The 15,742-nt window shown below is 41.3% G+C and overlaps 1 protein-coding gene across 1 annotated transcript in view; it reads left to right on the top strand.

The window, feature by feature from the left end:
• Nucleotides 1-15,742, top strand: part of OCA2 (OCA2 melanosomal transmembrane protein) — a 245,469-nt gene that overhangs the window by 100,009 nt on the left and 129,718 nt on the right. Inside the window, exons 11-14 of the mRNA XM_061135017.1 lie at nucleotides 321-386; nucleotides 3,196-3,252; nucleotides 4,310-4,434; nucleotides 10,449-10,587. Coding sequence (XP_060991000.1) covers nucleotides 321-386; nucleotides 3,196-3,252; nucleotides 4,310-4,434; nucleotides 10,449-10,587 — 387 coding nt within the window. The remainder of the gene's footprint in view (nucleotides 1-320; nucleotides 387-3,195; nucleotides 3,253-4,309; nucleotides 4,435-10,448; nucleotides 10,588-15,742) is intronic.

Raw genomic sequence — 15,742 nt, 5'->3', positions numbered from 1 at the left:
ACCAGGCTCTCCAAGTGCCCTCACTTCCCAGTCTGGGCTCCCAGTTCCCCATGATCCTACCTTCCCTTAGGGACAGGGACAGGGCTTAAGAAATCTGCCTTTCCCATTGACAAGTGCATAGTTTTGATGTTATGATGCTTTGGGTCACGACTATTTTTCAGTAATGATATAATAGGATTTCAAAGGCAAGTGGGTGGTGTGATTTTTGTGATTTTCGACTCTGGCTTTGAGTGGGTTTTCTGTAAAGTGCACATGTTCACAGCTTATCACCAGGAGGATGATACCCAGGACTAATTGGCTAATTTGTTGTTTGATTGCAGAGACCCAGCCTGACCCATGTGGTGGAGTGGATTGATTTTGAGACTCTGGCCCTGCTGTTCGGCATGGTAATGACAGTCCTCCCAGTGGGACTGGGCCCCATGTTTTCTGTAACCTGGGGCTTTCTCTTTTGCTGCTGTCACTGCTAATTCTTAAGGACACAGTGCTCCCTGACTGTTAGGGCTTGATTGAGAAGTGTTTGCAGGTCTAGCTAATTTCTCCTGATGAGGAATGGAGTGATTGGTGCTCTGGTTGGTTAGCTGGAAAATTTTAGCCTGAGGCCTCTCTAACAGAGAAATAATCTTGCCATTGAGAAAATTTAGCAGTTTTTTGAGTTACTGTCCTTAACACATGAGCCATTCCCATGTGTTTATGACTCATAAACAGATTTAATTGGAATAAGGGGAATTTGACAAGGGTCTGGACAGCAGTGGGAATGGCTCATGTGTTCTTGAACAGACCCCACAGTGGCTGAATGATCTGAAGGAGGGTATTGCCTCTCAGGGCTAGAAGACTCACCATTTGTAAAGCAGGTCTCTATATATACCCTCATTTCCTCGTTAGTATTCTCTCTGCTCTGGCACCATGGAGGGCTCTGCTGCTCTAGGCTTCAGTGTGATCCACGGTAACTGTCTCCTTTGTGGGTGCAGTGTGGGATTCAGGCCAATGCTCTGAATCCAGGCTTTATAGAGAAACTAACGTTTGTATAGGGTTCTGAAAAGTAAATATGGTTTGGGCATACGGAAGGTGAATTGTTTTAAAAAAGGCTTAAATGATTGGTGTATTAGTTTGCTGGGACTGCCATAATAAAGTACCATAGACTGGGTGACTTAAACAACAGAAATGTTTGGAGCCTCTTAGTTTGGAGGCTAAAGTCCAAGATCAAGATGTCTGCAGTGTTGGTTTCTTCTGAGGCTTATAGATGATCATCCGCTCATGTCCTCACATGATTTTCCCTCTGGGTATGTCTGTGTCCTCCTCTCTTCTTCTTATGAGGTCAACAGTCATATTGGATTAGGGCTTCACTTTAGTTTAATTACCTTCTTAATACAGTTATATTGGATTTTAACAATGAATGACTTAATTTTTTCTCGGTTGGAATCAGTTCGACAAGGTTCTGTATAGAACTTTGGGGTGTGTGTGGTCCAGAGACAGTCCATATAACCAGACCCCTGTCTTTTTCACCCTGTTTCTTGCCAGTCATCCACCCATGGGACCACTCACCTAGTCCCTGAGTTCCAGTCTCTCTTGGGTGGTTCTGGCAGCAGACAACAATGGAAGACCACACAGGACCTACCCATTCACATTCATGTGTAGGTCTCATTGGTGTGAAGCACCACACTCTATAAATTGCCTCACAGTGGCCATTTGGATAGGATGGACAATGATGGTCATTATAGACAAGGCAGAGATTTGTACTGTTTTGCACTGTTTATGTGCAACACAGTTTTGGGCCCACTATTTTCTAAAGTACTTTAGTTTACATAATGCTATTGAATTATCACAACAGCCTTACAAGGGACTAAGACATACAGAAGTAAGGTGAGAAAACCAAAGTACAGAGAATTAAATAAATTGTTTTGCTCAAGGCTCTGTTTGACTGTTTGCAACTCCATGGACAGCAGCATGCCAGGCTTCCCTGTCCATTACCAAGTCCTGGAGTTTGCTCAAATTCATGTCCAGTGAGTCAGTGATGCCATCCAGCCATCTCATCTGCTGTTGCCCCATTCTCCTCATTCCCTCAGCCTTTCCCAGCATCAGGGTCTTTTCCAATGAGTCACTTCCTCGCATCAGGTGGCCAAAGTATTGGAGTTTCAGCTTCAGCATAAGTCCTTCCAATGAATATTCAGTGTTGATTTCCATTAGGATTGACTGGTTTGATCTTGCAGTCCAAGGGATTCTGAAGAGTCTTCTCCAGCACTACAGTTAGAAAGCAACAATTCTTCAGCACTCAGTCTTCTATATGGTCCAGTTCTCACATCTGTACATGACTACTGGAAAAACTATAGCTTTGACTATATGGACCTTTGTTGGTAAAGTAATGTCTGTGCTTTTTAATATGCTGTCTAGGTTGGTCATAGCGTTTCTTCCAAGGAGCAAGTATCTTTTAATTTTGTAGCTGAAGTCACTGTCCTCTGTGATTTTGAAGCCCAAGAAAATAAAATCTGCCACTATTTCCAGTTTTTCCCTATCTATTTGCCATGAAGTGATGGGACTGGATGCCATGATCTTAGTTTTTTGGATGTTGTATTTAAGCCAGTTTTTTCATTCTCCTCTTACACTCTCATCAAGAAGCGCTTTAGTTTCTCTTCACTTTCTGCCTTTAGAGTGGTATCATCTGCATTTCTGAGGTTGTTAATATTTCTCCCAGCAGTCTTCATTTCAATGTAACTACTCTTATAAAATTTAAGCCAGTTTAAAAAAATAAATAAATGTAATTTAAGTGAGTTTAAAAGTCTTAAAACATTTAATTGTTGCTTGTGTGAACACTTAGGTGCAAAAGGCCACATTCTATCCTATTTCCTGCCCTGTTTCTAGCTTTGTGACTGTGAGCAAGTCACTTTCCCTCTCTGCCTGACAGTTTCCTGGTCTATAAGTCAGAGAGTAATTATAACGCAGATGTTTACTGTGAAGTTCAGATGGAATGATAATGTACTTTGGGCACATATTCTTGGACAAATTTAAAGGTGCAAACCCTCTAGTAAGGGGCTTGATTCAGAGAGTTAGTAAGGGACCACACTTAGCAAAAGAGTGAGAAGTTTGAGGAGGTGGTAGCTGTCACAGAGAGGCCAGAGCTCAGGTGTGCAAGTGGTCACTGACGTCATTTCAGGATGGTGCTCTGAAACATTCTGTCTCCTTTTTCTCTTTTCCCTATAGATGATCTTAGTAGCCATATTTTCAGAAACTGGATTTTTTGATTATTGTGCTGTAAAGGTAGGTATGATGTGGCATTTAATAGTTATGTATCAATTGATACTTTTTTCCTACCATTACATATTTAGTGAATAAAACTGTTTTAAAGCAAATATTTTAAAATTCTGTCCTTCTTTTCAAAATCACTGCTGCAAACCTGGGTATAATTGCTGTGCCAAGTTAGGTGTCTTTGAGTATCACTTTCAGATTCTCAACAAATAACCAAAGAAGAGGATCAAGGAGACTAGTATTCAAGTTGAATATTTGTGTGATTATGTTCAAATCGGCAGGTTGAGAGCTATGCACCAAAACTATTTGTACTTTAAAGTATCTAAATATTTTAAGTTATCAGCTTCTGATTACTCTGCTTTTAGGTGAAATAATTTCAATGATTACTTTACGACATTGAACCTATAAGCATTCATTTTTATAACTGGGACCCTGGGGAATCCCTCACCATTTTCTGACTGGTAGAATTTGTGTTGATCCTATCATCAGAGTTGGGAGGAAAAGACTAAGGCAGACTAGGGCTGGGCTTGAATTTTTTTTTTTTAGTTGAAACTGAAAAGTTCTTTTAAAAAATTAGTTATTTAACAAGGCCTTTCCATACTTTGAATGATAGAACCATGTGATTTTTGCCAATTTTGTGCACTGTCTTGCATCTCCCAGGTAGCTATCTGGTCTCTTCCTTCCAACACCTTGGTACTAAAAGCAACCCCTAGATCCCCAAATATCAGCAGACTCTAGGGTCAGGTGAATCCCAGAGTCACAGCCCCAGCTGTCCAACCAAAAGGAGTGTGTAAAAGGATACAGACATGACAGGTTGTCACCTTATGAGAGATAGACCATCTCAGGTACTGAAATGAGAATTGGAGGGCAGGAGTGTAGGCCTGCATGGATTTAGAAGTTCAGATCCAGCCATTACCGCCTCATCTCAGCAGGTTTAGGAGTTTGTAGGTCTAAGTTTTAATCATCCATGTAGTGTTTATTTAGACCCTTAGTTCTTGGAGTCCCTAATGAAAAGTTGCATCTGTTTTCTGACACCATTGATCCTAGCTTGTTCTTTATTGCATACCAGGCATACCAATTGTCCCGAGGAAGAGTGTGGACCATGATCTTCATGCTGTGTCTCATTGCTGCTGTCCTTTCTGCCTTCCTGGACAATGTCACAACAGTGCTCCTCTTCACTCCCGTGACCATAAGGTATGCAAAGTGGCCCTGGGTGGACATCAGGCCAGCTGATGGCAGTGTGTGCTGGCTGCCCTCCTCCCACATGACTGGGTCTGACCTTGCCCTCCTCCCACATGACTGGGTCTGACCTTGCCCTCCTCCCACATGACTGGGTCTGACCTTGCCCTCCTCCCACATGACTGGGTCTGACCTTGCCCTCCTCCCACTTGATTGGGTCTGACCTTGCCCTCCTCCCACATGACTGGGTCTGACCTTGCCCTCCTCCCACATGACTGGGTCTGACCTTGCCCTCCTCCCACTTGATTGGGTCTGACCTTGCCCTCCTCCCACATGACTGGGTCTGACCTTGCCCTCCTCCCACTTGATTGGGTCTGACCTTGCCCTCCTCCCACGTGACTGAGTCTGACCTTGCCCTCCTCCCACATGACTGGGTCTGACCTTGCCCTCCTCCCACATGACTGGGTCTGACCTTGCCCTCCTCCCACATGACTGGGTCTGACCTTGCCCTCCTCCCACATGACTGGGTCTGACCTTGCCCTCCTCCCACATGACTGGGTCTGACCTTGCCCTCCTCCCACATGACTGGGTCTGACCTTGCCCTCCTCCCACATGACTGGGTCTGACCTTGCCCTCCTCCCACATGACTGGGTCTGACCTTGCCCTCCTCCCACTTGACTGGGTCTGACCTTGCCCTCCTCCCACATGACTGGGTCTGACCTTGCCCTCCTCCCACATGACTGGGTCTGACCTTGCCCTCCTCCCACTTGATTGGGTCTGACCTTGCCCTCCTCCCACATGACTGGGTCTGACCTTGCCCTCCTCCCACATGACTGGGTCTGACCTTGCCCTCCTCCCACATGACTGGGTCTGACCTGCACGTCTGCTGGGACTGTGGCTCTGACTGCACTGCTGTGATGGCAGTAGCGGTGGTTGCAGAAATGCCTACAGGAATCAGCACACTCAAACACTTCTGTCCTGTGGGACGGAGCATCAGGGGCTAGGAGTTCTCCTCAACGGGCTCTATGGGGTTCTCAGCCAGAGAGCAGGCTACTGTCTTGGGGCTGTCTTGCTCTGGCAGGATCCTGTGGGATTACTGGAGGGTTGCGTGACCTGGCCTGGCAAGGCCTTGCAAGGTAACTTTGGGGAAGAGAAATTCAGTTTGATTCCATTTTGCTCCTTTTAATTCCACCCATTTCATTTGTGGGGCTGGTTGCCTGGGGCCTCCTGGGGCTTGGGCTTCAGCCTGCGATTGTGCAGCCTCTTCCAAGGTCCTGGACCTACACTTTTATCTAGACTTTATGTCCTTTATTTTAAGGATGGTTCTTAGCATATCATGGTCTTCCCCTGCTTAGACTCAACCTGTGCTGGTGCTGGCTGGTTCTAGAAGGGTCACAGGTACGCCTGGTGGCTTCTGGGAAGCTAGGTAGTGAGGACATTTAGACAACTCACTTCAGCTGCACTGATCTGGGTTGTTTCATCAAAGGATTTAAAACAAGCTAGTGTTCTGAGGATTCTACCAGATAAGAGATTCTCCTGCATATGAGGCATGAGACAAGGCAAGTTCGGTGTCACAAACAAGGGGCTACTTCCAGAGCTCAGGACTAATTCTGGGTGATGCCTTTGGTGTTTGGAAGAGTAGTGACCCTCAGAGGAGGAGTGTTAGAATGTGGAGTAGGGAGAGGAGAAGGAAGGGTAGAGAGGAACAGAGAGTTAGCAGCATCCTGTGGATTGGCCTGCAGTGTCATGAGTTAATCCATTGCCCAGGCTTCTGCAAGCCTGGCTGCATTGTCATGGCCCATGTGCAAGCATGGATTTGAGGGGCAAGATGCTAGATTTAGCTTTGCTGCACAGGGGGTGCAGCGCCTCCTAATACCCAGAGGTATAATTCTTCTGAGGGTAAATGGTGGATAAAGCATATGCTAATACCAGCCCTGCCCCTGGACACCTCAGCGGGCAAGAGGCAGTTCACACCCACTTCCCTCCAACCAGGGCAGCTCTGCTGCTGACAGTGGTTTGAAACCATCTCACAATGTGCCAGATTCCAGCAAGTCTCCACACATGCTGATGATGGCACCCTGATTCTCAGCATCCCTGGACAGCTTGCACAGCTGAGGGTTGTCTCAGCCTTGCTGGGATTTGTGTACATCCTCACTCTGCTAGGAAATGGCTTTGTAATTTTATGTGAGAATCAGTTCAGTTCAGTTGCACAGTCGTGTCTGATTCTTTGCTACCCCATGGACTGTAGCATGCCAGGCTTTCCTGTCCATCACCAACTCCCTGAGTTTGCTCAAACTCATGTCCATTGAGTCGGTGATACCATCCAACCATCTCATCCTCTGTCATCCCCTTCTCCTCCCACCTTGAATCTTTCCCACTGAAAGGTTGTTGCTGAGCCATGAAAGACACCGGGATTCATGGCCTCTGGAGAAGAAGAATTCAATCCAGGGTCAGTAACGAGGCTTGATCACTCAGAACTTTTGTGTATTTAATAAAGTTTTATTAAAGTATAAAAGAGATAGAGAAAGCTTTTGAAATAAACACCAGAAGGGGGTAGAAAGAGTGCCCGCCTGCTAGTCTATACCTATCAATGAGTTGTTAATTAGAGAAAGGAGATGATTCAAAACTCAAAGTGGCACCAAGCCCCTCAACCACAATATGCATTTTGAGATAACATTGGCACCAGGTGAATCATCCCAGGCCATTAAAAGGATCCACATGAATCTTGAAGAAAGGCAGGTTTCCACGTAAATATATGGTTTCATTAACATAGATTAGGAGAACAATGTATGAGTAAAACATACAGGTTTCTTGAGCCCTTATAGGTTCTGAGTCTTAAGCAGAACTTGCTTAAGACTTGAAGAGAGAGTCTAGGGTAAATACACAGTTCATTAACATAGTTTAAGAAAAACATTTCCATAAGAAAAACGCATTGGTTAGCTCAAGGTTTGAGAAAAGTTAAGTTCAGGTGGAGCCAGGTGTTGTCATGGCAACATAGAATTTTAAGAGAAGCCTCCTTTTAATTTTGTCTAGAGAAGGGGAAGAAAATCAGACACTCATAGTTTGTTTCCTCCTGCCGCTTAACAGAGAGATAAGAAACATTTGACACTTGCAGCCTATTTCCTCCTTTTGGAGACCCCCCTAGCCTTCCTGCCTGTTACCCTCTCACCAGCATCAGGGTGTTTTCCAATGAGTCAGTTCTTTGCATCAGGTGGCCAAAGTATTGGAGCTTCAACTTTAGCATCAGTCCTTCCAATGAATATTCAGGGCTGATTTCCTTAAGAATTGATCATTTTGATCTCCTTGCAGTCTAAGGGACTCTCAAGAGTCTTCTCCAACATCACAGTTCAAAAGCATCAATTCTTTGGTGCTCAGCTTTCTTTATGGTCCATCCATACATGACTACTGGAAAAACCATAGCTTTGACTAGACGGACCTTTGTTGGCAAAGTAATGTCTCTACCTTTTAATAAACTGTCTAGGTTTGTCATAGCTTTTCTTCCAAGGAGCAAGCATCATTTAATTTCATGACTGCAGTCACCATCTGCAGTGATTTTGGAGGCCAAGAAAATAAAGTCTGTCACTGTTTCCCTTGTTTCCCCATCTATTTGCCATGATGTAATGGGACTGAATGCCATGATCTTAGTTTTCTTAATGTTGAACTTTAAGCCAACTTTTTCACTCTCCTCTTTCACTTTAATCAAGAGGCTCTTTAGTTCCTCTTCGCTTTCTGCCATAAGGGTGGTGTCATCTGCATATCTGAGGTTATTGATATTTCTCTTGAAAATCTTGATTCTGGCTTGTGCTTTATCCAACCCCGCATTTCACATGATGTACTCTGCATATAAATTAAATAAGCAGAGTGACAATACAGTCTTGTCATACTCCTTTCCCAATTTGGAACCAGTCTGTTGTTCCATGTCCAGTTCTAACTATTGCTTCTTGACCTGCATACAGATTTCTCAGGAGATAGGTAAGGTGGTCTGGTATTCCTATCTCTTGAAGAATTTTCCATAGTTTGTTCTGATCCGCACAGTCAAAGGCTTTGGCGTAGTCATTAAGCAGAAGTAGATGTTTTTCTGGAACTCTCTTGCTTTTTCTATGATCCAGCAGATGTTGACAATTTGATCTCTGGTTCCTTTGCTTTTTTGCTGAATCCAGCTTGAACATCTGGAAGTTCTTGGTTCATGTATTATTGAAGCCTAGCTTGGAAAAATTTGAGCATTACTTTACTAGTGTGTGAGTTGAGTGCAATTGTGTGGTAGTTTGAACATTCTTTGGCATTGCCTTTCTTTGGGATTGGAATGAAAACTGACTTTTTCTAGTCCTTTGGCCACTGCTGAGTTTTCCAAATTTGCTAGCTTATTGAGTGCAGCACTTTAACAGCATCATCTTTTAGGATTTGAACTAGCTCAGCTGGTATTCTATCACTTCCTCTAGCTTTGTTTGTAATAATGCTTCCTAAGGCCCAATTAACTTCACACTCCAGGATGTCTGGCTCTAGGTGAGTGCTCACCCTATAATTGCTATTATGTGGGAATAGCAATTCCATTTATTAGTATACAAATTACATCTTTCATGACTAAAGTATTGGTGTGCTCAGATTCACTGTTTACATTATACTATTATATTCCTTATGACTTGCTAAGCTTAATCACATTTCTTCTGCCTCTGTCTGGATTGAGTAACATTAGTCTTTAGAGTTGGGCTTCCCTGCTAGTTTAGATGGTAAGGAATCCTCCTGCAATGCAGGAGAGCTGGATTGAGAAGATCCCCTGGAGGTGATACTCATTCCAGTATTCTTGCCCTTGGACAGAGGAGCCTGGTGGGCTACAGTCCATGGGCAAAGAGTCGGACATGACCGAGCGACTAAGCACAGCACAGCACACCGTCTGTGTGTGGGTGGTTAGACACCCCAATCTGGCATTGTTGACTAGTACACACTGATCCTTTTCTTGCTAAAAGCAGAGCCTGGAGCTTCCTTAGTTGAGAGCTGCTGCTGCTGCTGATTGGAGTCTGACCCTCTTTTTTGAACTCCCTTCTCACCCTCTGCACAGCTCTGTAGGCCAGTCCTGCTCAGAAGAGCTGCTGGCTGTACTCTGAGCTGGGAGATAGTAGGAGGACCCTTGAGGCCTTCCCTGGTGGTCTGGTGGTTAAGACTCTGAGCTTCCCTTGCAGGGGGCATGGAATCACCCCCTGGTAAGGAAACAAGATCCCTCATGCCACAAGGGCACCCCCACCAAAAAAGGTCCTGGAGTGCAGCAGGGACTCCCGTTGCAGCCAACATCCAGACTGAGGCCTCGCTTCTGTAAGAAAGTGGGCAATGTAATGGGGGGTGGAGGAGACACCATGAGGTCTCCCCCGAACTTTCTTTAGAGTAGCCTTTCTCAGCTGTGTGCTCAGTGGACCAGTTGGGGAGCTGTAAATGCTGCTGCTTAGGCCCATCTCTGGGGGTTGTTCTGTCATGAGCTAGGTAGCAAGACTGTCAAGATCCCCAGACAAATCTAGTGTTTAGCTAAGGTGGAAAGCCACTGCAGTAGAGTGTGTGCTCCTTGTTAGGATTCAGCATGGTGCCTCAGTACTTGAAAAGGTAAGGTGGGTAAGGAGCTAGGTTGGCAGGTGTGGTGTGAGCCGTGGGCGGCAGTGCTTTCTGCTCCAGCCCCACCTTGACTCAGAGGGGCCTGGTGGCAAAGACATGTTCCTCTGTGCCACTTCCGGGCCTGCAAGGGAGCCTGTACACCGAGTGCTTCCTCCAGCCCTGTGGGGGTGAGGCAGGAATGTATTTTCACGTGGATGGTTCAGATGGGCTGTGTGTTAACCTTCAGAGAAGTCTGGTGCTGAGAGTCAGCTTTATCCTGGAGCTCTGGAGCACTGTTGCCATTGTTTACCCCTCAGCATTTGCCTTTCCCGTGGATGTGTGTGTGTGCATGCTTCTTGTACCTGCAAGTGCTTTGAAAATATCTAGGTTGCACATGTGCCTCTCACAATATGAATACTGGGACTATTTTCATTTTCCTTCATTTATGACAGATTGTGTGAGGTGCTCAACCTTGATCCAAGACAAGTCCTGATTGCAGAAGTGATCTTCACAAACATTGGGGGAGCTGCCACTGCCATTGGGGACCCACCAAATGTCATGATTGTTTCCAACCAGGAGTTGAGGAAGATGGTATGTATCACTATAATCAGATTGTTTTCAATAAATATAGACCCCAGCTTACTTGCACATTTAGTAACATTTTACCAACACAGATATCACTTCTTCTTATGCAGTGTTCTTGGTCATCTTGAGAGTGGGAGGTTAGGTGACTGATCCTCTAATGTAGTGGTCTGAATTGACTTCATTCTCATTCTGGTAAAATTTTAAGAAAATGATTACATTTTCTATTTAGTCATAGTATGCTATAACATATTAATGAAAAATGAGGTTTCTTCCAACAATATTAAGAATAAAATGATCTGCTCCCTCTCATTTTTCAACTGAGGTGGGTGAATAAGAACTTAAGTTCTTTAAGATAAAGATGAGAAAATGAAGGTCTTTCAGGATTTTTGGTAAGCTCTTATAAATATTAATATATAATTTCTTGTAAACAAAAATAAAAGCAAAGTATTAAAGAGAGTGCAAATGGTATTTTACATATCTTAAAGTTAAATTATACAATTAATTTTCATTTGTCATTCTCTGATCATTAGGATTTTCTCAGTATCTCTTCTCTGAAGTATCAGTAAAAATGCTTTCAAATTGGTGTCACTTATTATAGGTGATACATTTATGCCTGTGTGTCTCTGAAGTATGGTAGCATGTTTGTGTATATTTGATGTCTTTCATAAAAATATTTAAGTCTTTGAGAGTTCATGGCTCTAAGGTGTTGAAGGGCATTTTGTGGGCCTACTGTGTTCTAGAGATTCAGGGCACAACTTAGACACTTTGGCTAAATTTTAATGCTCCCTGGTTGCTCTGAAAGCCAACTGTGACGCTTCACCAGTCTTGCTGCATGAGCTGAGCGGCAGGCCCCTCCTGGTCATGTCACATGAGTACACCAGAAAGTGTGTGAACCCTATAATCCCTGGAATTTGTTTTGGAGGCATCTGTCACCCACGATATGTTGCATACACATGAGAGAGAGCTATTTTCACAGGAAAATAATGTTTTATTATTTTTATTTTATGGTAATACATTTATTTTAGAGAATGTAAATCACACATACACATATCAGAAATAAAAAATTGTCATAATCCCACCACCCAGAAATAAATCCTCTCAATATTTTGGTTAGTTGCTTGGTGATGGTTTAGTCACTAAGTCGTATCTGACTCTTGCAAACCCATGGACTGTAGCCTGGCAGGCTCCTTTGTCCCTGCAATTCTCTAGGCAAGAATACCGGAGTGGGTTGCTACTTCTTTCTCCAGAGGATCTTCCTGACTCAGAGATTGAACTCGGATCTCCTGCACTGCAGGCATATTCTTTACCAGCTGAGCTAAGAGGGAAGCTGCTTATTTTGGTGCGTGTAGTCTCCACGAATGTTTGTATGTGGATATACATTGGAAAAAAAAAAAAAGCTGCTCTGACCAAGATGGAGTAACAGGGACGATATTTAACCCTCTTACTTGAGACATCCAAAAAGAAAATAAACCAAAATCCAAAAAACAAAACCAGAAACAAACCAAAACCAGACAGTGGTAATCAAGGTACTAGATATCAGGTAAAAAAGGGCAGTGATCCCTGAGAATTGGGAAACAAATGAAATGAACTTATGGTTGCCCCAGCTCACTACCTTGAGAGATTTTCCAGGATTCAGTTCAGGGAGAGAGAACCCATGTGGAGCCTTCCGTATTCCTAGAGTTGGGGAGGTAGAACTGACTCTGGAGAGAACAAGAGAGAGAACCAGAGAGGGGAGAGTTGGACACAGAGAGAACCTCAGAGTACTTGCAGAGGAAAACTGCCTGTGTCCAGGGGAAGAGTAACCCAAAAAGATTAGAGGGAAGAGTGCTTGATACACTGAGGGCCAAGAATAATGTCTGTTGCTGCCAAGAAGACTGTAAACCTCTTAATTCACGAGGTATTGGCCCTGATTCCACCTAATAAATCTTAAAGACCTCAAATAATCAAATTGTTTTTAAGTAGTTTAATTATATCAAAAAACAAATATCAAGAATATTTATAGGAATGCAAAAATATCCAACAACACACAAGGTAAAAATCACAATGTCTGAGATCCAATCAAAGATTACCAGGCATGCAAAGAAGCAAGAATATTTGATCTATCATGAGGAGAGTATGAACCATTTGGAATCAACCCAGAATAGACACAGGTGTTATAATTAACAGACAAGTGCATTAAAACTGTTATTATTATTATTATTTTATTGTATTCCAGATGTTCATTAAGTTAAAAAGAAACATGAAAGATATTTTTTTAAAAGGCCCAAATCAAACTTCTAAAAATGAAAACTGTAATGTATGAGATAAAAATCTCTTGTTAGGATTAAAACAGAAAATTAAGAATTTCATAAGAAAAAATTAGTGAACTTAAGGACATAGGTCCAAAATAAAAGAGTGAAAAGTAATGAAGACATTCATGAGCTAAAGGGAAACTCCAAGTGGCCTAATATATCTATAATTCTTATCTCTGAAGGAGAGGGGAACACAGAAAGACATTTGAAGAAAATATGGTATAAAAATTCAAATTTTATGAAAGATAAAATCTCAGAGACTCAGGAAGTCCAATGAATTCAGAGCACAAGAAATTTGAAGAAACTACACTAAGCCATGTCATAATTGTTATACACATGAAACTTAAATAATGTTATAAATTGATGATACTTTGATTTATAAAAGGGCATAATAGGTTATTTACTTTTTCAAGACCTATACTTTGATTGGCTATTTCATTTTGGAAATAATAAGAAATGGTTATTTTAAAAGTAGATATTTAAAAGATCTATATAAAACAGCTATTTTTAACAGCATAAAATTGAAAAACCTATGTAAAATATTCCAAGAATCAAAGAAGAAAGTGAAATTGCAAAATATTTTGAATTAAATTATGAAAACAAAATTTTTAGGGTGCCTCTCAAGCAGGAGTCGGCAAACTTCTTAAAAAGCCATATAATTACTATTATAGGCACGTGGGCCTTATGGTCCCTGTTGTAATCTCTCAACTCTGCCACTGTTGCAGGAAGGCAGCCCCAAACAACACATAAATGAATGTGCATGTCTGTATTTTAGCCTGCAAGTGTAGTTTTCTGGTCCCTGCTCTAAAACAGTTTTTAGAAGGGAATATATACCATTAAATACCAATTAGAAAAGAAGAAGTGTCTCAAATTAGTGACCTCAGCTTCAGTCTGAAGAAACTAGATAAGGAAGAGCAAATTAAACTGAAAGTAAGCTGAAGAGACACAGACCAGCATGGAGAACAGGAAAACAGTAGAGAAAATCAGTGAAAGAAAAAGCCAGTTCTTTGATAGGATAAATGATTCTGACAAACTTCTGGCCAAACTGATGAAGAAAATAAGAGAGATGACATAAATTATCAGTATCAGGAATAAGAGAACTACATCACTGCAGAGCACACAGACATTAAAGACATTGTTAGGGAGTATTGTGAACAACTGTATGTCAATAACTTTCACAATTTAGATTAAATGGACAATTCCCTTGAAAGACATACTCTACCAAACCTCACTCAAGAGGAACTAGATAACCTGAGTAGCCCTATATCTATGAAAGAAATTGAATTTGTAATTAAAAACCTTCCCAGAAAGAACAAAGCAAAGCAAACAAAAAACTCAGGCTAAGATAGTTTTCGAGTTTTCATGAATTCTACCAAACGTTTAAGGAAGCAATAATACTACAATACCAATTCTACACAAAATTTTATAACAAATTGAAGAGGAGAGAATACTTCTCAACTTACTCTAAATGTCTAAAGCAGGTAAAACCAGGATAAGAAAATGGTTGACAAATACTTTTTATGAGCACAAATAATAAATTTAAAAATTAACTAATCCAATTTAACAACTTATAAAATGAATAACACATCATAATCAAGTGGAATTTATCCTAGAAATGGAAGATTGGTGCTGTATTTGAAAACATCAACCAATGCAGTTTACTAGCAAACTAAGTGAGAAAATCCATTTGATTATCTCAATAGCTATAGAAAAATATTTGGCAAATTCAACATCCATTACTGATCAAATCACTCAATAAAGTAGGGAAAGAAGCAAGCTTCACCAGCTTGATAAAGAGCATCTATGAAAATATTATGGCCAGCATCATAGTTAAAAGAGAAAAACGGAATATTTTCCTGCTTAGATCAGAAACAAGACAAGGATGTCTGTTCTTACCACGTAAATGCATTTTACTGGAGGCTCTTGACAATAAGTCAAGAAAGAAATACAAGGCATCCATATTGGCAAGGAAGAATTAAGTCTGTTTGCATATTACATGATTTTTCATGTATAAAATCTGAAGGAATCTACAAAAGAAAAAAGCAAAACAAAAACTTCTGACAATCATAACTAAAATTAATAAGTGTACAATACAGGATCAATATAGAAAAATTAACAGTTTTCTGTATTCTAACAACAAACAATTAGAAACTGGAGTAAAAATGCCATTTACAATAGCATCAATATGTAAAATAGGTTAAATCTGACCAAACATATGCAAGAAAACAACAAAATATTGCAGAGAATGATTAAAGAAGATAAAAATAGACGGGGAGATATATTTTGGTCATGGATCAGAAAACTCAAAATCACTAAAGTATTAGTTCTCCCTTGATTAATCTATAGAGTCATGCAATTCCTATAAAAAAAAAAAACAGCAAATTTTTCTTTTTATAGAAATTGACAAACTGATTTTAAAATTTATATGGAAATTCAAAGTATCCAGAATGGTCAAAAACAAATCTTAAAGTGCAGAACAAATTGGGAGGGCTAGTACTACCTAATTTCACAAGTTATTATGAAGCCACAAATAACAAAAACAGTGCAGTTGGCATCAAGATAGGTGGAAGGTAAATAGAACAAAGGATATAAAAATCAGATACAAATTTCAGATGTAAACCCTCACATACATGACTTTTGACAAAGGTGCAAAGCCAATTAAGTGGAGAAAGGATAATTTTTTCACAAATAGTCCTGGAATGAATGAACATGCGTATGCCGAAGAAATGAATTTTGGTCCACACCTTCTACTTTATCAAAAGATTAACTGAAATGTGGATTATAGGCATAAATATAAAGGCCAAAACTTTAAAATTCTTAATAGAAAAGATAATTTATAGTAGAATAGATACAGAAGTAGTTCCAGTGAA

Source organism: Dama dama, chromosome 33 (assembly GCF_033118175.1).
Source record: "Dama dama isolate Ldn47 chromosome 33, ASM3311817v1, whole genome shotgun sequence".
NCBI classification, from domain to species: Eukaryota; Metazoa; Chordata; class Mammalia; order Artiodactyla; family Cervidae; genus Dama; species Dama dama.
This window is presented reverse-complemented; position numbering and strand designations above follow the sequence as displayed.